The sequence below is a fragment of the Schistocerca americana genome, chromosome 2 (genome assembly GCF_021461395.2).
Source record: "Schistocerca americana isolate TAMUIC-IGC-003095 chromosome 2, iqSchAmer2.1, whole genome shotgun sequence".
NCBI classification, from domain to species: Eukaryota; Metazoa; Arthropoda; class Insecta; order Orthoptera; family Acrididae; genus Schistocerca; species Schistocerca americana.
The window spans coordinates 884,792,195-884,817,252 of record NC_060120.1 but is presented as its reverse complement, the minus strand read 5'-3'; the positions used below and the strand labels follow the sequence as shown (position 1 = coordinate 884,817,252).

The following is a 25,058-nucleotide window of genomic DNA, read 5'->3' as shown; positions in this document are numbered from 1 at the left end:
TAAAACGGGCGAGGGAGTAGATGCGATACTACTCAACACTTCGACTACCTGGCATCGTACCAAACAGCAGTAGGGTGGGTTAGACAAGGGACAAATCAACAACTGTTGCAAGGCAACCTCAGCAAGGCAATGAATAATATTTGGGGATTTTAAACTCTTGGGAGGACCACACCAAACCACCAAATGACGTCCCAAGATAAATTATAAAAATACTATGGGCGATCTCACCACGACAAGTAGAACCGTAAAATACCATAAGAAGTGAATTATTACGATTCATAAGCGCCCGACAGAAAAGCTCCACCGTCAACCTTTCCCTTACTACAAAACTTAACACTACCTCCAAAGTTCACTCGTGGACGCCACCAGAATGTCAAATTACTCGTTATAGCTGTAAATAACGGAGTTTAGTACAATGGGGGCCGACTTAGGTATCTTAATAAGACAAGCAGTGATTCGGTCCTTCACCTGGATCCACCTTCGATCAAAACCAGTGATTTGCCCTATAGCAGCTAAACAGATGACCTTACCGATATCAGCACCATCCTCCCAAGCAACGCTCCCACTGGAGACTGCAGTACCGAAGCAAAGCTTACACCAGTCACAAGTCTGACTGACATCCGCGCCACCAACGTGTATCTTTTTAGAATTCTTTTATTCACTTTGAACACCAAACTTGCCGTAAGGCTTCGTCGGAATCCAACGGCAGAATGAAGAAATCAATTCTCAGCCCCTGACTGACCACACGACGATCGCCATCGGGACAACACCGGCCCTCCACACCCCTGGATCTTGGAGCCCACGGCGTTCCGTCCCCTATCGGCAGTTTCCGCGGGGCCCACCGCCAAAGCTGCCTTGCCCTCCGACATCGACGTCGCTACTCACGCACAGCCCAAAGCTAACTCCTAGCCCCTTCTTCCTCGTTCTGTCCGCCTCGCGGCGCACGGGTAGCCAACTCGTCAAAGCTATGCGGCGACCAGAGACACGAATCCGATCTCAATATTGACATCACGGCGAGTACTGAGAAGAAGGGTGGTTTCAAAAACAGAAAAATTAAATAGGGAGCCTTACCGGCTCAATTACTGCTTGGTCCTGTCTCAGATTAGTTTTTTTCGGCAATGTTAGTTGAACATTAGCACTGATACACAGCAATGTAGAGCGGTTTCCTGATGAAAAGTGCAGAATATGCAGCGTGAATCAGGAGGAAATGTGCATATGTGAAGAGGGAGAGAATTGGTGATTCTGAACGAAGAACTTCCTGGGGCATATGCCCTTTTCGGAATGGTTTCCACGACACACCATATTTAATGTACACTGTAATTATTTTGTGTATTAAACAATACATCGTCGTTGCTTACAATCTACCACAGCAGTGTAGAGGAATTCGATACGAGCAATTCGATACTGGACACTTATGGTCTATCGAGTCAGGAAACTATCTCAAATCGTGTACATTATAATTATCCGGGCTGTTATGCCGTGGTCTGTTGATGAATTCTGTGTCAATTCCCAATGTGGGTACCACTAAAATAACTGTTTCAAAACGTTTGGAAGAGCACAAGGGCAACTGTAGAAGAGGAGAAACGGAAAGATCAACTGTTGCGGAGCGTGTTTTCCAGCCATGTAACCACCATATTCGTTTTGAGGAGACGCAAGTACTAGCGGCCAAAAGCGGATATTACGAAAGGCTCTACAGGGAGGCAATCGAAATCGCCAAACACCCTAATAATTTCAATCGAAAGGAGGAGGGCGTGAAATTAAACAGTATATGGATGCCGGTGTTGATGAAGATGTGTACCACCTGTCCACCACTGGGTGATGGCAACGGCGATCGACGGCAGCGGACAGCGGCCAATTGCACTGACGTTTTCAAAACACGCCTCGGCGCAGGAGCGCGCGGTCACGGAATTTTGCGGCAGTCAGTAGCGAGTCAGTGGGTGTGTTGGACCTTCCATCGAGCTACGGACCCCCTTGAAGATGCCCTCCACAGACGGGAATGAAACGTTGGGAATTGACACAGAATTCATCAACCGACCACGGCATAACAGCCCGGATAATTATAATGGACACGACATTTCCGGCCGTGAAAGTCTACGTTTTAGTATCTCAAATCGGCATACGAAAACTACCTAACTAATGCGTATGCGCCTCACAAAAGATTTTAAATTTTCTGTTGCTCTTCTAGCCAAAAGTTTTAGCCCTAGATGAAAAAAAATGAATGGGACGTTTTTGTAGGAAATGTAATGTATTTAACGTTATGCTGCTACACATTTTGTCTAGAGGCCACAGTTATCGTGTTATTGAAGAAAAATGTACAATACTGCTAGTAAAGTGTTCTGTCTAGGAAACCATTGGAATAAGACATCTGTTCGCACGAAGATTTTTATTCAAAATCACCAGTTCTATCACCCCTTAAAGCATATACCTCTCCTTCTGTGTCGTCCTATATCCCTCCCTGAAAAGAATCGAAGAGCAGCGCAGCGACGCTATCTGAGCTTTTACTGTAACTTGGGCTTTAACATCGAAGCAGTTTTGGATCTGAGAGTAGTTGCAATACTCTGCGTTTGGTGTTACAAGATTTTCTGATTGAATAGTACTCGTTTTTCACTGTTGTTAAGATTTTTAAGAGAAATAAAAGTAATAAGGATATAAACTGAATAAATCAGACTTACGTTATTACTCCATAATGAGGCACCGGATAGCATGCCTTCCTAACACCAGAAAGCACCACGCGTTCCAGAAAGCACCACGGAACAACCTCTGAGCTTCTGCTGGTGGAGTTCTGGTTTACTGTACACAGTCTTTTTCCATCGTTGCACTCATGAATGGAACTGTCTTTGGAAACTTTAACAGATATTACAAAAAGAACTACCATTCATGTCACATTGCTCTATAAAGCATACATGTAAATCTGAAATGTTAACACTTGTCTACAACAATATCAATCCTAGGACATAATTGTGTTTAGGCTTCAACGGTTGTTACACCAAACAGTTTTCAGCTAGAATAGTGGATAGCACATATTATATAAATGAAAGGTGAAATAGTATTTCTGAAACTCGAGACGAGTTTCGAAGTCCTAGTTTTCAACCATTTCCAGTTCATCTCCTCGCCAAGGCCCCCCTCGCCTCTTCCCTCGCTCCCCTTCCCCCCCCCCCCCCCCAATCACTCCCCTGCTTCACTCTGTTCCAATCCACACATCCGAACCTCACAACCGCCAGCGACAACTCAGCTATTCCTTTCGTAAATGTAGGTAAAGTTTAAGTTGAATACGCCTATTTCCATACGCAACGTATTGCTGTAACACGGCTGAAGAAAGGAGAAAGTTTTTACACATAGCACTGTCATATAAAGATGATGTTTGTTGTGGTCTTCAGTCCTGAGACTGGTTTGATGCAGCTCTTCACGCTACTCTATCCTGTGCAAGCTTTTTCATCTCCCAGTACCTACTGCAACCTACATCCTTCTGAATCTGCTTAGTTTATTCATCTCTTAGTCTCCCTCTACGATTTTTACCCTCCACGCTGCCCTCCAATACTAAACTGGTGATCCCTTGATGCCTCAGAACATGTCCTACGAACCGGTCCCTTCTTCTAGTCAAGTCGTGCACACAAACTTCTCTTCTCCCCAATCCTATTCAACACTTCCTCATTAGTTATGTGATCTACCCATCTAATCTTCAGCATTCTTCTGTAGCACCACATTTTGAAAGCGTCTATTCTCTTCTTGACCAAACTATTTATCGTCCATGTTTCACTTCCATACATGGCTACACGTAATAGAAATACTTTTATAAACGACTTCCTGACACTTAAATCTATACTCGATGTTAACAAGTTTCTCTTCTTCAGAAACGCTTTCTCTGCCATTGCCAGTCTACATTTTATATCCTCTCTACTTCGACCATAATCAGTTATTTTGCTCCCCAAATAGCAAAACTCATTTACCACTTTAAGTGTTTCATTTCCTAATCTAATTCCCTCAGCATCACCTGACTTAATTCGGCTACATTCCATTATCCTTGTTTTGTGTTTGTTGATGTTCATCTTATATCCTCCTTTCAAGACACTATCCATTCCATTCAACTGCTCTTCCAAGTTCTTTTCTTCTCCATGGATTTTAATACCTACTCCGAATTTTTCTTTTCTATCCATCACTGCTTGCTCAATATAGAGATTGAATAACATCGGGGAGAGGCTACAACCCTGTCACACTCCCTTCCCAACCACTGCTTCCCTTTCATGTCCTTCGACTCTTATAACTGCCATCCGCTTTCTGTACTAACTGTAAATAGCTTTTCACTCCCTGTATTTTACCCGTGCCACCTTCAGAATTTAAAAGAGAGTATTCCAGTCAGCGTTGTCAAAAGCTTTATCTAAGTCTACAAATGCTAGAAAAGTAGGTTTGCCTTTCCTTAATCTAGCTTCTAAGATAAGTCGTAGGCTCAATATTGCCTCACGTGATCCAATATTTCTACGGAATCCAAACTGATCTTCCCCGAGGTTGGCTTCTACTAGTTTTTCCATTCGTCTGTAAAGAATTCGTGTTAGTATTTTGCAGCCGTGGCTTATTAAACTGATAGTTCGGTAATTTTCACATCTGTCAACACCTGCTTTCTTTGGGATTGGAATTATTATATTCTTCTTGAAGTCTGAGGGTATTTCGCCTGTCTCACACATCTTGCTCACCAGATGGTAGATTTTTGTCAGTACTGGCTCTCCCAAGGCTGTCAGTAGTTCTAATGGAATGTTGTCTACTCCCGGAGCTTTGTTTCGTCTCAGGCCTTTCAGTGCTCCGTCAAACTCTTCATGCAGTATCATATCTCCCATTCTTCTCCTTTTCTCCAAAGGTCTCTTTAGTTTTCCTGTAGGCAGTATCTGTCTTACCCCTAGTGAGATATGCCTCTACATCCATACGTTTGTCCTCTAGCCATCCCTGCTTAGCCATTTTGCACTTCCTGTCGATCTCATTCTTGAGACATCTGTATTCCTTTTTGCCTGCTTCATTTACTGCATTTTTATATTTCCTCCTTTCATCATTAAATTCAATATTTCTTCTGTTACCCAAGGATTTCTACTAGCCCTCGTCTGTTTACCTACTTGATCCTCTGCTGCCTTCACTACTTCATGCCTCAAAGCTACCCATTCTTCTTCTACTGTATTTCTTTCCCCCATTCTTGTCAATTGCTCCCTTATGCTCTGCCTGAAAATCTGTACAACCTCTGGTTTAGTCAGTTTATCCAGGTCCCATCTCCTTAAATTCCTACCTTTTTGCAGTTTATATTTAATTTAGTTTCGTCCAAAAATTAGCTTCGTGGTTTAACGTAATATGTCAGTTTTTCTTGTTTATACTAAATTATAGATTTCGTAATATTTATAAATCTGTATAAATTTTGATGTATGTTACAGATTTGTATAAATTGTGAAAATGATCGACGAGATATTTAAATCATCTGAGTAATTACATGTAGGTAAAATGTGGACACAAAAACAGTTAAATGGATGGTCCGTGCCGAAACTATTCGGGGATTTCCCTTGCTTGCACATGGGTCTGTGCTCATCCAGTTTGTGAGGGCATATTGAGACAGAACACTTGACTTCATAGCATCTTGTGGAAAGTGATGTCGTAACTCGAACAACATACCAATTGAAATTTTTTTCGTGTTAAAGTGTTATTTTTACGTTGGTCCCTGTTAATTCAATATTATTTAAATAAACGACATTGTATTTTCTTTTCTTATTGTACCAATACTTTGAAAATTCAGCACCATTTTTCTCCTTTAGCAACCAAAAGGACAATCATTAAAGAAACCGTAAGACGTCTGGCCCTCGCCGCCGCTTAAGTGCCTCCACTCACCTGTCGAGAAGACAAGATATTCCCAAACGGAGACAAAAGCCACATCGGGAACCACTGGCCTCAGGCTTACCTTTTGTGCCTAATGTTTCGGTTCGTACTGCGGTGACTCATGGATAGTGGAGATACAGGTAGTTGAAAACATGTCTTAGACCACTCCTAAGTCCCACAAAAGCCCATGTCCCAAGGGTGTGACCACTGACTATGAAATCTTGCATCGACTGTCACAGTGTTTCACTAGCCACGGTACTTTCGGAAATGTACCTTATTAGTGGGTATATTTTTTAATTCTAGTATGAAGATGCGGCGCTAACAAGATGAACCGGCATCAGTTAACAGAATGGTTCAGGCTTATATACATCACGCTGGAGACCAGAGAGCTAGAGCAGGATCAGAGGCAGTAAGTTTATACACAACTAGCGAACCCAGCAGTGCGTCGCAGTTGGCAGTATATATGGACACTGGATATACTCCACCCCCCCCCCCTCCAGATTCCTTCTACCACCTCCCTCCCACACCCCCCGGCTCTGTTAATCTCCCCCTCTGCCCGCATCTCGTGGTCGTGCGGTAGCGTTCTCGCTTCCCACGCCCGGGTTCCCGGGTTCGATTCCCGGCGGGGTTAGGAATTTTCTCTGCCTCGTGATGGCTGGGTGTTGTGTGCTGTCCTTAGGTTAGTTAGGTTTAAGTAGTTCTAAGTTCTAGGGGACTTATGACCACAGCAGTTGAGTCCCATAGTGCTCAGAGCCATTTGAACCATTTCTCCCCCTCTTTTTGTCCATCTCCTCCTCTGTTCCCCATAACCAACATCTCCGCCTTCCTAACTGTCCATCTCCTCTTCCTCATTCTCTCTCGCCCTGGTCCTTGATTTCCTTTATTGTCAATGACACCTTCATGGGGAACTGAAATCGCTTGCAATGAATGGGTAAATCGATTGGAATTGGTAGAAATGTTATGAGAGACCTCTCCTGCTGCTAGATCTGTGACGATACTAAATTCAGTGACAGTATTTCTGATTATTTTAATCTGCAAACGAATAGAATTACGAAGTTTCCGACGATTTAGATTCCGAAGCATTATTCTAATCATAAGACGTAAACACAGCTTCATTGTTTTCTGTTAAATCGACTCTGTGGAAGGAAACAACCATGACACACCTCTGTACAGATTTTTTCTTTAACATTAAATACAAGGGAAAAATACAGATGATAGAAATAGTTTGCCTAGTGGTTTAAACGCCTTGCTAAAGCAGTTGAAACTATGAGAAGGAAAACGAAACAGCACATCTTCACGGCGCAGTATACAATAGCATTTTCTTTCTCACAAACGGCTTTAGCAGGAAACCTTAATAAATAAATATGTAGCCTAAGTTGTAACAAACTTGTGTTTTAGTATCGTGTAAAAAAGTAGAAGTAAATCTGTCAAAAACTTTTAGTCATCTTTGATAATAACATTTCCGTTTGTAGCATATATATCAGAAAATATGTACCCTATGTTCATCCGAACGTTTATTAGAGTATGTTGTAAACTGTTGATGTACATAAGTCAAGAACTTTTCTATATTTTTCGTACCAGCGTTAAACGATGACTTCTTGCCATGCAATAGTATACGTTTATTGAGGAGGGGCGTGGGGAGAGGGGGACATGGAGCAACTAGGTAAACAAAGCGTGGACAAGTGACGACAGCAAGGCAAGATCCTATGATACATATATCGTAAAGCGATTGGACGTGTATTTGGTACATCTGGAGATGAGGTTAGAAGCTTCGAAATCTATCGTGTTAAAAGAAAATTAAATGTCATTTAATTGCATTCTGAGAGAAAGGTCTGCGTTCCTTCGGTTCCGTCAACGGTTTTAAAAGAGATGTGAAAGTGTGCTGAGGTATATAGACAATCAGTTTTCTCAAGATCAAATAAAAGATAGCAAATCGATAATAGTGGTACGATGTACCCCTTCGCCAGACACTTGCTACACAATAGCCTCCCGACAAGGCCGTTTTTATCATTAGGCAACGCTAGGCAGCTGCCTAGGGCGGCAAAGTTGTACGATCGGCAAAGGATAAAAAAATTTACTTCAAATCAAACCGCGAAAAAATTGAGCAAATGAGAAAAAATGAAAAAAAGGAAAAATTAATACACCAAACTGTTTTCAAAAGCATACGGAACGGTTACATAGTAAATTTTTACTTACTTTATAGCAAGTGGATGCTGAAAATGATTACATTTATTCCTCATTCTACAAATATTTCAATTAAAATAGAAATAAAAAAACACCATGATTGTCCAGATCATCTAATCTGACGCTTCGGCATGTCTTCGATTAGCATAGCACTATTTCTAGGTTCAATGAAAAATTCATTCGCACCAGGAAATTCTTCCACACCTTAAGTTCATTTTTCCGCAATTAAACAAAATAAATAATTGATACCAAATTTTGAGCAATTGTATTTTCAGTTGAGTTTTAGTTTAAAATGTTAAGGGCATTCTTTCTATTTCAATCATTTTGGTGAATTTCCAAAACTTTGTCTGTTTTAAGGGAATTGAGGACAATACATGAAAACTGATAACACTCCCCGGAAAGTGAGGACGTCTGGTCATCTTAGTTTAATCACTGAAGGTGTGATAGGAGATTTGCATTTTTGTACCATTGGATATAATTGGTGGTGAAAGGAAGGGGGGGGGGGGACATATCGGGAAGCCAGATGGGAGCACAGAAAGAGGGGCAACTTTCGCCTAGGGCAGCAAGACACGTAGCTACGGTCCTGCTCCCGGTGTATGTTTGTAGATGTAGAGGCAGAGTTTGTTTCGCGGACTCGCAGTGTTGGCGCGGGGGCAGCACAGCAGGTGATTGAAACTGGCGGCCACCTGTTGCAGTGCCTGAGGCGGCGCCGCTGGGTGTGCAGTGCGTGGCGGCGTCCCCGCAGAGCCTGCTGGTGGAATGGGAGCCGCCGCCCGAGAACAAGCTGAACGGCCGCCTCCTGGGCTACCGCCTCTTCTACAGGCCGCTCGCCGAGTGGGACGGTAAGCCTCACACATTCTTCTTCTGCGTCATAAGCGTTCCGACCTTTCATGCGCAGCGCCACAATGTCCACTGCAACGTCATTTCAAGAGAAGGACATAAGATATGAAATAGTACACAAGGTGGTCAATTGATAGTGACGGGGCCAAATATCTCACGAAATAAGCGTGAAACTAAAAAACTACACAGAACGAAACTCATCTAGCATGAACGGAGAAACCAGATGGCGCCATGGTTACCCCACTAGATGGCGCTGCCATAGGTCAAACGGTTATCAACTGCGTTCTTTTAAATAGAGAGCCTTATTTTTATTACATATTCGTGTAGTACGTAAAGAAATATGAATGCTTTAATAGGGCCACTTTTTTCGCTATGTGATGGATGGCGCTTTAATAGTTACAAACGTACGTGGTATCACGTAACATTCCGCCAGTGCGGACGGTATTTGCTTCGTGATGCATTACCCGTGTTAAAATGGACCGTTTAGCGATTGCGGAAAAGGTCGATATCGTGTTGATGTATGGCTACTGTGATCAAAATTCCCAACGGGCATGTGCTACGTATGCTGCTCGGTATCCTGGACGACATCATCCAAGTGTCGGGACCGTTCGCCGGATAGTTACGTTATTTAAGGAAACAGAAAGTGTTCAGCCACATGTGAAACGTCAACCACGATCTGTAACAAATGATGATGCCCAAGCAGGTGTTTTAGCTGCTGTCGCGGCTAATCCGCACATCAGTAGCAGACAAATTGCGCAAGAATCGGGAATCTCAAAAACGTCAGTGTTGAGAATGCTAAATTAACAACGATTGCACCCGTATCATATTCGTATGCACCAGGAATTGCATGGCGACGACTTTGAACGTCGTGTACAGTTCTGCCACTGGGCACAAGAGAAATTACGAGACGATGACAGATTTTTTGCACGCGTTCTATTTAGCGGCGAAGCGTCATTCACCAACAGCGGTAACGTAAACCGGCATAATATGCACTATTGGCCAATGGAAAATCCACGATGGCTGCAACAAGTGGAACATCAGCGACCTTGGCGGGTTAATGTATGATGGCCCCCATTTTATCGATGACAATCTAAATGGTGCAATGTATGCTGATTTCCTACGTAATGTTTTACTGATGTTACTACAAGATGTTTTACTGCATGACAGAATGGCTCTGTACTTCTAACATGATGGATGTCCGTCATATAGCTCGCGTGCTGTTGAAGCCATATCGAATAGCATATTTCATGACAGATGGCCCGCACGTTCACCGGATCTGACATCCCCGGATTTTTTTCTGTGGGGAAAGTTGAAGGATATTTGCAATCGTGATCCACTGACAACGCCTGACAACATGCGTCAGCGCATTGTCAATGCATGTGCGAACATTACGGAAGGTGAACTAGTCGCTGTTGAGAGGAATGTCGTTACACGCAATTGCCAAGTGCATTGAGGTTGACGGACATCATTTTGAGCATTTATTGCATCAATGTGGTATTTACAGACAATCACGCTGTAACAAAAATGGCTCTGAGAACTATGGGACTTAACATCTGTGGTCATCAGTCCCCTAGAACTTAGAACTACGTAAACCTAACTAACCTAAGGACATCACATACATCCATGCCCGAGGCAGGATTCGAACCTGCGACCGTAGCGGTCACGCGGTTCCAGACTGAAGCGCCTAGAACCGCACGGCCACACCGGCCGGCACGCTGTAACAGCATGCGTTCTCAGAAATGATAAGTTCACGAAGGTACAGGTATCACATTAGAACAACCAAAATAAAATGTTCAAACGTACCTACGTTCTGTATTTTAACAACGGAGGGGTATCTGTTGAGAGGCCAGGCAAACGTGTGGTTCCTGAAGAGGGGCAGCAGCCTTTTCAGTAGTTGCATGGGCAAAAATCTGGATGCTTGACTGATCTGGCATTGTAACACTAACCAAAACGGCCTTGCTGTGCTGGTACTGCGTACGGCTGAAAGCAAGGAGAAAGTACAGCCGTAATTTTTCTCGAGGGCATACAGCTTTACTGTATGGTTAAATGATGATGGTGTCCTCTTGGGTAAAATATTCCGGAGGTAAAATAGTATCCCATTCGGATCTTCGGGCGGGGACTACTCAAGAGGATGTCATTATCAGGAGAAAGAAAACTGGGATTCTACGGATCGGAGCGTGGAATGTCAGATCCCTTAATCGGGCATGTAGGTTAGCAAATTTAAAAAGGGAAATGGATAGGTTAAAAATGATATAGTGGGAATTAGTGAAGGTCGGTGGCAGGAGGAACAAGACTTTTGGTCAGGTGAATACAGAGTTGTAAATACAAAATCAAATAGAGGTAATGCTGGAGTAGGTTTAACAATGAAGCTACTACAAACAGCATAGTGAACGCATTATTGTGGATAAGATAGACACGAATCCCATACCCACTACAGTAGTGCAAGTTTATATGCCTACTAGCTCTGCAGAGGATGAAGAAATTGATGAAATGTATGATGAGATAAAAGAAATTATTCAGGTAGTGAAGGGAGACGAAAATTTAATAGTCATGGGTGACTGGAATTCGAGAGTAGGAAGAGGGAGAGATGGAAACATAGTAGGTGAATATGGATTGGGGTTAAGAAATGAAACAGGAAGCCACCTGGTAGAATTTTGCACAGAGCATAACTTAATCATAGCTAACACTTGGTTCAAGAATCATAAAAGAAGGTTGTATACATGGAAGAATCCTGGAGATACTAATAGGTATCAAATAGATTGTATAATGGTAAGACAGAGAGATTTAGGAAACAGGTTATAAATTGTAAGACATTTCCAGGGGCAGATGTGGACTCTGACCACAATCTATTGGTTATGAACTGTACAATAAAACTGAAGAAACTGCAAAAAGGTGGGAATTTAAGGAGATGGGACCTGGATAAACTGGCTAAACCAGACGTAGTACAGACTTTTAGGGAGATCATAAGGTAACAATTATCAGGAATGGGGGAAAGAAATACAGTAGAAGAAGAATGGGTAGCTCTGAGGGATGTAGTGAAGGCAGCAGAGGATCAAGTAGGTAAAAAGACGAGGGCTAGTAGAAATCCTTCGCTAACACAAGACATATTGAATTTAATAGATGAAAGAAAAAAATATAAAAAAACAGTAAATGACACAGGCAAAAAGGAATACAAACTCACAAAAATGAGATCGACAGGAAGTGCAAAATGGCTAAGCAGGGATGGTTAGAGGACCTGCCTACAGGAAAATTAAAGAGACCTTTGGAGAAAAGAGAGCCACCTGTATGAATATCAAGAGCTCTGTTGGAAACCCAGTTTTAAGCAAAGAAGGGAAAGAAGAAAGGTGGAAGGAGTATTAGAGGGTCAATACAAGGGCGATGTACTTAAGGACAATATTATAGAAGTGAAAGAGGATGTAGATGAAGCCGGCCGTTGGTGGCCGAGCGGTTCTAGGCGCTACGGTCTGCAACCGCGCGACCGCTACGGTCGCGGGTTCGAATCCTGCCTCGGGCATGGATGTGTGTGATGTCCTTAGGTTAGTTAGGTTTAAGTAGCTCTAAGTTCTAGGGGACTGATGACCTCAGATGTTAAGTCCCATAGTGCTCAGAACCATTTGAACCATTTTTGTAGATGAAGATGATATGGAAGATACGATATTGCGTGAAGAGTTTGACAGAGCACTGAAAGACCTGAGTCGAAACAAGGCCCCGGGAGTAGACGACATTCCATTAGAACTACTGTCGGCCTTGGGAGAGCCAGTCCTGACAAAACTCACCATCTGGTGAGCAAGATGTATGAGACAGGCGAAATACCCTCAGACTTCAAGAAGAATATAATAATTCCAATCCCAAAGAAAGCAGGTGTTGACAGATGTGAAAATTATCAGTCTAATAAGTCACAGCTGCAAAATACTATCGCGAATTCTTTACAGACGAATGGAAAAACTGGCAGAAGCCGACCTTGGGGAAGATCAGTTAGGATTCCGTAGAAATGTTGAAACACGTGAGGCAATACTGACCTTACGACTTATCTTAGAAGAAAGTGTAAGGAAAGGCAAACATACTTTTCTAGCATTTGTAGACTTAGAGAATGCTTTTGACAATGTTGACTGCAATACTCTCTTTCAAATTCTAAAGGTGGCAGCGGTAAAATACAGGGAGCGAAAGGCTATTTACAATTTGTACAGAAACCAGATGGCAGTTATAAGAGTCGAGGGGCATAAAAGGGAAGCAGTGGTTGGGAAGGGAGTGAGATAGGGTTTTAGCCTCTCCCCGATTTTATTCAATCTGCATATTGAGCGAGTAGTAAAGGAAACAAAAGAAAACTTTGGTGTAGGTATAAAATACATGGAGAAGAAATAAAAACTTTGAGGTTCGCCGATGACATTGTAATTCTGTCAGAGACAGCAAAGGACTTGGAGGAGCAGTTGAACGGAATGTACAGTGTCTTGAAAGGAGCATATAAGATGAACATGAACAAAAGCAAAACGAGGATAATGGAATGTAGTCACATTAAGTCTGGTGATGCTGAGGGAATTAGATTAGGAAATGAGACACTTAAAGTAGTGAAGGAATTTTGCTATTTGTGGAGCAAAATAACAGATGATGGTCGAAGTAGAGAGGATATAAAACGTAGACTGGCTATGGCAAGGAAAGCGTTTCTGAAGAAGAGAAATTTGTTAACATCGAGTATGGATTTAAGTCGTTTCTGAAAGTATTTGTATGGAGTGTAGCCACGTATGGAAGTGAAACATGGACGATAAGTAGTTTGGACAAGAAGATAATACAAGCTTTCGAAATGTGGTGCTGCAGAGGAATGCTGAGGATTAGATGAATAGATCACATAACTAATGAGGAGTTATTGAATGGAATTGGGGAGAAGAGGAGTTTGTGGCACAACTTGACAAGAAGAAGGGACCGGTTCGTAGGGCATGTTCTGAGACATCAGGGGATCACAAATTTAGCATTGAAGGGCAGTGTGGATGGTAAATATCGTAGAGGGAGACCAAGAGATGAATACACTAAGCAGATTCAGAAGGATGTAGGTTGCAGTAAGTACTGGAAGATGAATAAGCTTGCACATGATAGAGTAGCATGGAGAACTGCGTCAAAACAGTCTCAGGACTGAAGACCACAACAACAACAACCTGTTACCAACTGTTCGTCTAAAATTGTGAGCCATACGTTCGTGACTATTACAGCGCCATCTATCACTCAGCGGAAAAAGTGGTCCAACTATACCATTCATATTTCTTTACGTGCTACACGAATATGCACGAAAAAATGGGTGTTCCTATTTAAAAAACGTAGTGGATAACCGTTTGACCTATGGCAGCGTCATCTAGGGGGCGAACCATAGCGCCATTTAGTTTCCGCCCTCAAGCTAGACAAGTTTCGGACTTTGTAGTTTTTTCGTCTGACGCTTATTTCGTGAGATATTTGACCCGGTCACGATCAATGGACCACCCTGTAATAATGCAAAGAGAATTATTCGATGGGTAACTGGGATAACGAATGATAATCTTACGCACTAGTTGGACAGAATTCGGCACGATAACTCTCAGGATTTCCGTCCCATTCAGATATTTGCTTCTTGGTGCTTTAATTTTTTTTTATACATAAGAATGTATTTGAAGCGACAAGCGTGGAACGCTAGTCCCGCACATGCTACGACGTCACTGGTGTCTCATTTTTGACGCTCCTGGCATTTCCCACAGACGTGTCGGCTCCCTCCGAGATCTCTACGCAGGACACGAAGCTGGAGGTGACGGGCCTGCTGCGCTTCTGCAACTACAGCCTGGAGGTGCGCGCCTACACCGCCGCCGGCGACGGCGTGCCCAGCGAGCCCGTCTTCTGCAGGACCTGGGAGGACGGTACGCTCCATGTTAGTGCATCCTTTGACACTACCCTAACACTCGCTACCTAGAGCTAATAACACGTAGGGCGGAACAATAAGCGTGCCATTGGGAAACTGTGACCTTCCTGTATTTTACCTACGCTATCTGAGCAAAGTATTCGGACAGCCCTACATAGCGCGCAATTGACCACTGGATGTGGTCAAATGTAATGTATTGCGAATACATAGAAAGAAGGATCCTTTATTGTATGATTATATGATAGCGGAACAAACACTGGTATCAGTTGCTTCTGTAAAATATCTGGGAGTATGCGTGCGGAACGTTTTGAAGTGGAATGATCATATAAAATTAATTGTTGTTAAGGCGGGTGCCAGGTTGAGATTCATTGGAAGAGTCCTTAGAAAATGTAGTCCGTCAACAAAGGAGGTGGCTTACAAAACACTCGTTCGACCTATACTTGAGTATCGCTCATCAGTGTGGGATCCGTACCAGAACGGGTTGATGGAGGAGATAGAGAAGATCCAAAGAAGAGCGGCGCGTTTCGTCACAGGGTTATTTGGTAACCGTGATAGCGTTACGGAGATGTTTAGCAACCTCAAGTGGCAGACTGTGCAAGAGAGGCGCTCTGCATCGCGGTGTAGCTTGCTCGCCAGGTTTCGAGGGGATGCGTTTCTGGATGAGGTATCGAATATATTGCTTCCCCCTACTTATACCTCCCGAGGAGATCACGAATGTAAAATTAGAGAGATTCGATCGCGTACGGAGGCTTTCAGACAGTCGTTCTTCCCGCGAACCGTACGCGACTGGAACGGAAAAGGGAGGTAATGACCGTGGCACGTAAAGTGCTCTCCGCCGCACACCGTTGGGTGGCTTGCGGAGTATAAATGTAGATGTAGATGTAGATGTGACGAGATGTGGACGCGCCGTCATAAAAGAAGACACTGAGAATTGAGTTGTCAGTAGAGAAGCGGTAAGAGACTGTGGACTAGTTACTGAAAGTCACCTGAGTAACAAACATTTCAGGGACAATTGAACCCTGCTAAATCTGCCAAATTGGAGTGTTGATGAGGTGACCGAAGCGGAAAAGCGAAGAAATAACCAAATCTAAACTATGTCCAGGTATACTATCTGTACTGAGCGTCAGGGACCGTCGAGCAATGATCACTGTGTTTGTAAAACTTTGCCACTTGTGAGTTCTAAAGTGATATTGGCTTTACACTAGTACAATGACTTTGTGAAGGGTGTAGAAAACAATGGGGTAAAATAAATGAGCAGTGTTGTGTCCTCCTTACTCGTCTAATATATCAATCCGTCTTCAGGCCACAAGTGGCTCATCGGGACCATCCGACCGCCATGTCGTCATTGGTGGAGGATGCGGATAGGAGGGGCAAGTGGTCAGCACACCACTGTCCCGGTCGTTATGATGGTTTTCTTTCACCGGAGCCTCTACTATTCGGTCGAGGAGTTCTCAATTGGCATCACGAGGCTGAGTGCGACCTGGAAAATGGCAACGGCGCATGACGGCCTGGATGGTCACCCATCCAAGTGCCGGCCGCGCCCGACAGCGCTTAAATTCGGTGATGCCACGGGAACCGGTGTATCCACTGCGGCAAGGCCGTTGCCCGTCTAATATAGGGTGCCTGGGAAACCTGCTTTCTCCGATCGCTAAACCACAGCACAAGCCGATCGTATTAATGGATTATTATTGCAGTTCGATAAATGACGATACTTAATACTGACAGTTTACAGTTGTGTCACAAGCAAATGGCGACAGATAAATAAGAAGTCTCTTGAAATGAAATGACCGTATGGTACCGTTGGCCGGGAGGCCCCATTCGGGGAAATTCGGCCGCAGAGTGCGAATCTTATTTGAGTCGACGCCACATTGGGCGTCTTGCGTGCCGGTGATGAGGATGAAATGATGATGAGGACAACACAGTACCCAGTCCACCGAGCCCGCTACATGGGAGGCAAGCACGTAACCACCCAGCTAAGCTGGCGGACAAGTCTCTTCAGTTCGTAATACAAGCGAAACAATGTAGTTCCTGGGTTACTGCGGTAGCGTTCCTAGAACGGCTCGTTTTCATCTGGGCAGTGGCCAGGTGGCGCGGCGCTTATATTCTCTTCGCCTATATCCCTCTCGCGTCTCGGTCTCCTCCTGCAGAGGGTTAGGTGAGCGTACTATTAGCTGACGTCATCTCACAGACCTCTCTGCTGTAACGTTCTTGACCGACGTGCCCGCGCTTGACGTTACGTCGAAACAAGCGGCTCATCACAAGCTACACATGTCAGTAGTTAACGTTAAGCGAAGCTTGAGGTGGTTCAAACAGCGACGCCAATGGGCAGTGGACTGCTATGAACGAGTGGTTTCGGAGTCATCAGTCACGCTATACACTGTGGCAATCCAATGGAAGGGTTTGGGTTTAAAGAATGCCTGGGGAACGTTACTTGCAATCATCTATAATGCCAACAGTGATTCATAGAGGGGGTGGTTTTACTATGCGCGGGTGTTTGTCGTGGTTAGGGCGTGGCCCCTTTACTGTGCTTAAGAAAAGGCTAAAATAAATGTCAAAGTATACGAATACGTATTACAGCAATGTTTACAGCGTACAATAGAAGAGTAGCCCGGTGACGATGATTGTATGTATCAGTATTATAAAATGACTTTTTTTAATAATATGAATATTTATATATGTGTTTGGAGAGAGAGAGAGAGAGAGAGAGAGAGAGATTGATTTTTGATTGAGATTTTTACTTTAAGTCGTAACTGGTACCTGAATTTTTGTTGCTGCCTCATTCAATGATCAGCTTCTGCACCAGTTGGTGACATATTACAATTCGGAGGAAGTTATTGTTCTTTAAAGTTTAAAATACGACTCTGTTAGTTACTTGGCCGTATTGCGGATAGTTTTGAGCCCATGTTTTCGTAGCTTTTCTTACCTAAGGGATCACTGTTGTAAGTAAATAAGATCAAACGGCAATCTGCTTTTCGTGAGAAAAGGAGATTGCTTAACACACAAACTTCCTTCAAACTACACGTCCTGCTACATCAGAATTGGTCAGTGGGGTTCAGCACCATACTATTGTATAACAACATAATCCAGTTATTGTAATTAAGAAATAATGAGAGGTTGTTACTTATTGAATGAAAACTATAGAGAATGCATTTTTTCCTTTATTTTAGTGAACTTTGTACACTTACAATTCTGTGGTCTCATAGACGCCGACGACAATGAAGTTCACCTCTTTCTCCAAAAACCAGATATTTCTGTTCGTCACTTCCGGAAAATTTGTATACATAAATGTTTGGCAACTCTTACAAATACGGTTTTATCACTAAAATATCAATTTTCAGTACAAATGTAACAATACGTTCTGAGCGACGACCTAGCAACACGTCCTCTTTCCACAAGGTACAGATTAACAGTTCTCTTCTTTTTTCATAAATCAATTGCCTGTTTTGACAGTCCATACTCAATGATTCACAGCTACTATCGTTGCAGGGAATGCGCGCTAAAGAGTTTGTTGCTGTCCAGCTGCGCTTCATTTCAAGTACTATTTCAATTACATTTACATTTACGGTATTTACATACATTACTGAGCTTCTCAGAATAAAATCAGACACAAATTAGTTTAAAAAAAGGGGCAGTGAGGCTCACACAACATTAAATTGCGACGCACCCTGTCATATTCTAGCATGTGTGAGGCCAAGTTTTGTGGACAACAACATTCACGAAATGGACTTGCCTCCACAGACTCCCAACCTGAACGCAGCTGAACACCACTGGGATAAGTTAGAATGTCAATTCCGCTCTAGGCACCAGCGTCCAACATCACTATTTAAATTGCTTGTTATAGCGGAAACGATTACTGACGTGCTGCCCGATGCCCCAGGAATCGAGCAGTCAATGTTTGTTGGCCAGCGTACTATGAGATCGGGTCCAGTAGAGGAAATAACCATCTACAGGTTAAATTTACCAAAATAAATGAAAAAAAGCAGAACATATTCTTTAGTTCTGATAGTAGTATTGGTAGTTGGGTAACTGGTTAAGTGTTTTATTCTAGTTCCGTAGTAATAGAAGTAATTATTGCATTAAAATGTTAAGTACCAGATATAAATTGTCAATTTATAAGTTTATTAGAGTACAGGAAAATGTGATTTATGTGACCTATTTGAACTTCTCTGGTAATAGGCTGTAATTGTCAAGTATAAAAATAAAATCACTACCTTCCCTGGTTTCGGCTTCAGAGGTAGCATGGGATGCTATTCCTCCGCAGATATTCAGACAACTCACTGATATTGTGCTATCAGATTTCAAGCCACAATAAGGTCGAAAGGTGGGCACACACCGTACTAATGTCTGCTAATACACTATATGTCTGGATACTACTGATCAGATAGAGTATTTATTCAGAAGGTGACTTTTGATTAAAGCAGCCCTGTCCTTTGATATGGAGACTTTTGATTAAAGCAGTCCTGCTCATTGATATCGTTTTACTGTGAAGAAAAAAAGATATGCATTAATTTTCGTATCATTAACTATAGAATGTAATAAATCCTTTCTTTTCCTGCAGTTCCTAGTCCACCAGACGACATTAAAGCGGTTGTAATGGACACTAGGACAATCCTTCTTTCATGGAAACCACCGGCATTTCCGAATGGGGTTATTAGAAAGTACAAGATATACATTCGGTCACTTGATGGAGCTGCTTTGGTGAGTAGTACGTTCCCACATTGGGGCATCAGGACCCACTTTTTATACTCATAAATTTTATTCCTGTAGAAGAATTTGTACTGTGTTCCTATTTTAATCACAAGTTTGATAAGTCGTACTACACATGTTTGTCAAACGTTTTACAATTCAACACAACACTGCTGTTGCTTTGTGCCTATCTTTTAGAACGTTTATTTGTTCAGTCTTTCATTAGACTGTTTCTTGTTATTTAGTGTGATAATTTGTGTATGTGCGTATTTATGCAATATCTTGCCATGACGCCATTTCACGTAAACATCCCACACACACTATTGTATTATATTGGTAACTTGCTGCAGCAGTTAAATATGTGAAAAAAATCATTTTTACCGCCAACGTCTGTGTAAATGTGTACAGCTGATGGCTATAAAAATGCTTTTCTTCAAATTCCACATACAGTCCAGTAACTTTTTCGTCAGAAATAAAGTAGCCCTGGGGCTGTATCATCCTCTTGGACGATCTAATCGTTTCTTTTAAACATACAAGAATTTTTGCTACCAAGATCTTTTTCTTTTTTCTCTATGGCCAGTTGTGAAAAAGTCTAGCTGTTATATCCGAATCTGCGATACACCAGGAGAGAAACACTACTATGATAATCTGTGTAACTTGACAACCACTAAACAAGAGGAAAAACATAATGACCAGAGCACAATATTATTTTACATGCCTTCTGGAAATAATATTACTGTCCATGAATTGCACAATCGTAATGAGACCGCACGCCATTTATGAAACACAAGTGCCACAATACATATAACATAGTAAACAAGAAATCCATAGCACTAACAATGTGCCCCGGATTCGATGCTAGTTCGTCAGTGGAGACGTGATAGCTAAGATTCATCAGGATGCCCGAGCGGGCATGCAGTGGAAGTGTCGATGGGCTGTTACGCGCCTTGTCAACAGGTCGCGTAAGTGAGCCATTACGTCGATTATTAAATATTCATTGAAATACAACATTATCCTCGCTATAAAAATAATGGAAAAATTATCTATCGGTCTCAGCGTATGCAACCATTATCCTTTAAATTATTTCTCAACATAGGGCATCGCTGACACAGTGAAAGCACGTCACATGGAAAACTGCTATCGCTTTAAATCGAAGGGATTATTTGAATCACTGGGCATCAATGGAATTCGAGAAGGGAATACGTCTTCACCTGCCGCATCCGAAAAAATCAGGCTCTAGGCTTCCGGTTTTGACTTTCGTAAATACACACCAACTTCAGTCCAGAAGTTTAGTAGTAACAACTACATCACTGATTACTCTTTGATGCCTTTTTAAATTAAAAAATAAAGTAATATATCTCTAATGCATAATGTACGTAACGTGTAACAGTAAAATATATACTTTTATCATTTCAATGCCCTTGATTCTCTGCTACAAATACTTTCACTCTAAAAATAAGCCATCTGAAAAAATGATTAGTTGCGTCATCTGTTGTTATATATTTCGATAAGTATCTCATTGTTTCAACTCCGTTTTCACTGTTAAAAATAGGGCTGTGTCTGAGCACACCGAAAACTGTTCGTATAGTTTACGTCGCAGTTCGAGAAATCTCAAACTCTGTTCGATGTTTTGACTAGCCAGCGATGTAGTAACTTTTGTTGGTGCTATATCTGCGACCTGACTACGTATTTTAATATTAAAAAACTGTGAAACATGGACTAATTAACTCCTAGGCAGGGCTGTTGCAATGTGTTCCACGAGAATTGGAAAATGACACCTCCTCTGTTTTATTACCATCATTCTCTCCGATATCACCCCTCCCCTCCACCACCAACACCACCCGACGGCACAACAATACAAATCTACTATAATATTTTTAGTCATTAAACTAAGGTGACCATACGTCCTCATTTTTTTGATATGAAGTTTTCATGCTCTGTCCTCAGTTCCTTTTAGACTGATTAACGACGAAAAATGTTCTCAGTTTCTTGTTTTTAGAATTTCCCAAAATAATTGAACATTTTCAACTAGATATCAAATGAATATACCGGTGCAACCAAATTTGGCATGAATGATTTAAATATTTTAATCGTAGGAAAATAAATGTGTGGAACTACTTTCTAGTGTGAAGAATTCTTCCTTGAATTCAGAAATTTTGCTATTCTCGTGGGAGACGTGCCGAAGCATCAAACTATGTCATGTGGATAATCCTGGTGTTGTTTCATTTCTTTTTTAACTGAAATATTTAAATGACGAATAAATGTCATCCATTTCAGCGTCTACTCTCTTGCGTTTAAATAAGTAAATAGCGTATTATTTGCATTTAACGTAGACGCTGCAGTGGTGCAGTGGTCTAAGCGTTTGTCTTCTAATCATTCGTCCGAGATTAGTCCGGGTTCGAATCCCAGTGAGGCATGGATGTTTTGTGTGCCTAAAGATGATCAGTAGAGACAAAAACAAAAAGATGTACTGAGGGAGGTGTGGTAACAAATCGCAATATGATCGCAACCCAGCGCACGTGCTTTGGTACAGTGCTCAACAGCTGTCATGTTTGTTTCCGTTTCGTGCTCAGTAGTGGTTCCTTTAGTTTTGAGGTAGTGGTGACCATGTGTTTACTTTCTTAAAAGTAAGTAACTACATATTACGTAACTGTTCCGTACTCTTTACAAAACAATTCGGTGTGGTAAGTCATTTTTCAGTTGTTATCCCCATTTGCTCAATATTTTTGCTGTCTGATTTGAAATTAATTTTTCCGCCCTTTGCCACTCGTAAAATTTTGTCGCCCTGTACGGCCGCCTAGTTTTGCGTAATGGTAGAAATGGCCCTGCTTCTAGGGTATATGTTGCATGTAAGAACGGCAACTGATCAACAAATAAGAGTCTGCAATTATGTTTCTGACAAACTTTCCAGCTTTCGCTTGTCCCGGTATATAGTGAAGTTTCATGACGCGCATTGCCACTGCAATTTATTCTCATCATGGCGATTACAGTCACATTGCCACGATATATTTCGTTTGTTAGGCATTTAATTTTTCAATACTTTTCTTCATTGCTTCACCTGAATGTACAAATTTGAAGTAAATCTTCCAAGAACTTTTAAGTAAATTGGTCAAATACATTTCGATATGTCTGGTAACAGTGTTCCTCCTTTTATATATTTCATATATATACTTACATATAGTGCATGTTAAAAATATATGCTGCCAAAATATTAATTAGGGAGTCGTATAGAAAGTAGACGTAAATCGGCTAAGAATTTTTAGAGGTTTTTGGTGACTTTCAAACTTATATGTTTCGTACATATATGTTTGAAGTGAGATTGCGAATTCTTATCTTCAAGGAAAAGTGTGCAAAGTTTCATCAAGATCGGAATAAAACTGTAGTTTTGTATGAATTACTTACAAATGAAGTGACACTTTTCGTTATATATATACCGACTTACACTATTCGTTATATATATACCAACTTACACACGCAAATGTATTATCTTGTTCAAGGCAACAGTACATACATAGTTCCTACACTTAGAGGATCATCCACAAAACTAAACCGATGGCACTTTCATGCAAACATACTAAATATATTGTTAGAAACAGTTGGCTACAGAGGTACTACCAGGGCAGACAACCTTAGAATGACAGATTCAACACTGAAACAATCATGGAAAAGTAAGATTGGCATTAAAAATAAAAGACAAAATATCATTTGGAGTACTCCAAATATGTGAGTGGCTAGTATGAAGCACCTATCAGTAGGATACTATAGATAGGAGAGGGCTCTTATTGTGACATATGACGTACCAAATATAACAAGGCATACATAACAAATAGTTTTAAAGGTAGGTTTTTCATGCTAGATGGTTGATGCTATGTTTTCATCTCGTAAAATAATAGTCTTCATATCTTCATGTGCATAACGGTCTTCTTCATAACTATGAGCAACACATTCACTTAGGAAACATTTAAGCAATTTTTAGGTTAGCCAACTTAAGAATCTATATTGTATTGAAGCTTTCTGAGCATAGTGATCCTGTATTTTATAAACAGAAAACTTTTAGGTGTCACCTAACCCCACATAGCTGACCCACATATGCTACTCATATATGGTAGATTCTGACATAAAATAAAACAGTGTTTAAAAATTAAAAAGTTTTTTATAAAAAAATTTAAACAGTGCGTAGCCACCCATGCTCACATTATAGCATTGGTAGCACTGAGATGGTAAAAACCAATGCTTGTAGAGTACCTTACCCAACCAGCCCTCTAGTCCCATCACCTGTAATACTATGTGAAAGGTCATCCAAACATTGTGTCATGGCTGTTACCCTCTTTTATTTACATTATTGGAAAAAGATACTGTTAGTTTTCTATAATGCTCTTTAGTATAACATTTACTCAATGTCTTTGTATTTTTCGTCAAAAAGTCTTATTAGGTAGAACATAATACTCTTCTCAATTATTTTAGCACCATTATCCAATGTTGGCTCAATGATTACAGGGATTCCTCCATAGATAAATTACAGATATTTTTCTGTAGTGCACTGTTAGTATAATTGTTCCTGAATGTCTCTGTATTCTCTGCCAAAGTGTCTTATGAGATAAAATACAATAATTTTTTCATGTATATTAGGACTATCCTGCCCAATGGTGAAAAATGATTACATCTACTTTTCTCTATTGTTGTTGATTTTTAGAGGTTTACCGATGGGTACTTAATGTAGGCCACCAATAGGTTAGCGTATAGGATTCAGTTTCTTTTCTTTTTTAGTACTGCTGCTTATTGTTGTGTATTAATGGCAGTGGACCAAACTTGTTGTCCAGTCTAGTGTAACAAGGTTGTCATTCCTTATCTCCTGCATTAATCCAGGGGGGCACACCCCTATACCGGACTTTCTTAATAAGTACATCTGTATGTTGGCTGCTCTGATAATCCAAAGCAGCTTCCATACACCTAATAGTCGTAACTGATTGTGGTTTTACAATGGATATGAGACTAACATATGAAAATGTCCACCTACCTTTTCTGCTACTTGTTCAGTATAATTTTGTTACATATCTTAGGCCATATGTCGCAATAAGTGACCTCTGATATCTATATTATTCTACTCATAAGTGCTTCATAGCAGCAGCTCATAGTTTTGGAGTATGTTACATGTCTTTTACTTTTACTGTCAATTTTATTTTTCTCGGAATATTTCAGGGTGGGAGCTGTAATCCTAAAGTTGCCTGGTCTGCAAGTATCTCCTTAGCCAACTGTTTCTGGCATTACACGTCTTCGATTTAGTTTCGTAGATTATCGTTGAAGTGTAGGAACCGTATCTGTATATATTGCTACCTTCAACAAGATAATTCATCTGCATGTGTAAATATGCTGTGGATGTCGTAGTTTACGGCATAAGTCTATCGGCGATTCAGGTGAACCAACATTCATTGCCCTGCTTTGCAAAATTACGTAAATGATTGTAGTTGTATGTAGACGCAAATTTTTCCATTTATAATAACCATTCCTCTGGCAATGTTTCTAGCGAGTACAATATTGAATATCCATGAATGTTTAACAATCGACGTAGTGGCTCACTTCCGCCACCTGTTGACCAGGTGCGTAACAGCCCATCGACATTTCCGCTGCA

General features: G+C 41.5%; 1 protein-coding gene across 1 annotated transcript in view; it reads left to right on the top strand.

The window, feature by feature from the left end:
• The window catches only part of LOC124594522 (Down syndrome cell adhesion molecule-like protein Dscam2), a 363,828-nt gene that overhangs the window by 187,766 nt on the left and 151,004 nt on the right, over nucleotides 1-25,058 (top strand). The window contains exons 13-15 of the mRNA XM_047132896.1: nucleotides 8,724-8,870; nucleotides 14,586-14,741; nucleotides 19,302-19,441. Coding sequence (XP_046988852.1) covers nucleotides 8,724-8,870; nucleotides 14,586-14,741; nucleotides 19,302-19,441 — 443 coding nt within the window. The remainder of the gene's footprint in view (nucleotides 1-8,723; nucleotides 8,871-14,585; nucleotides 14,742-19,301; nucleotides 19,442-25,058) is intronic.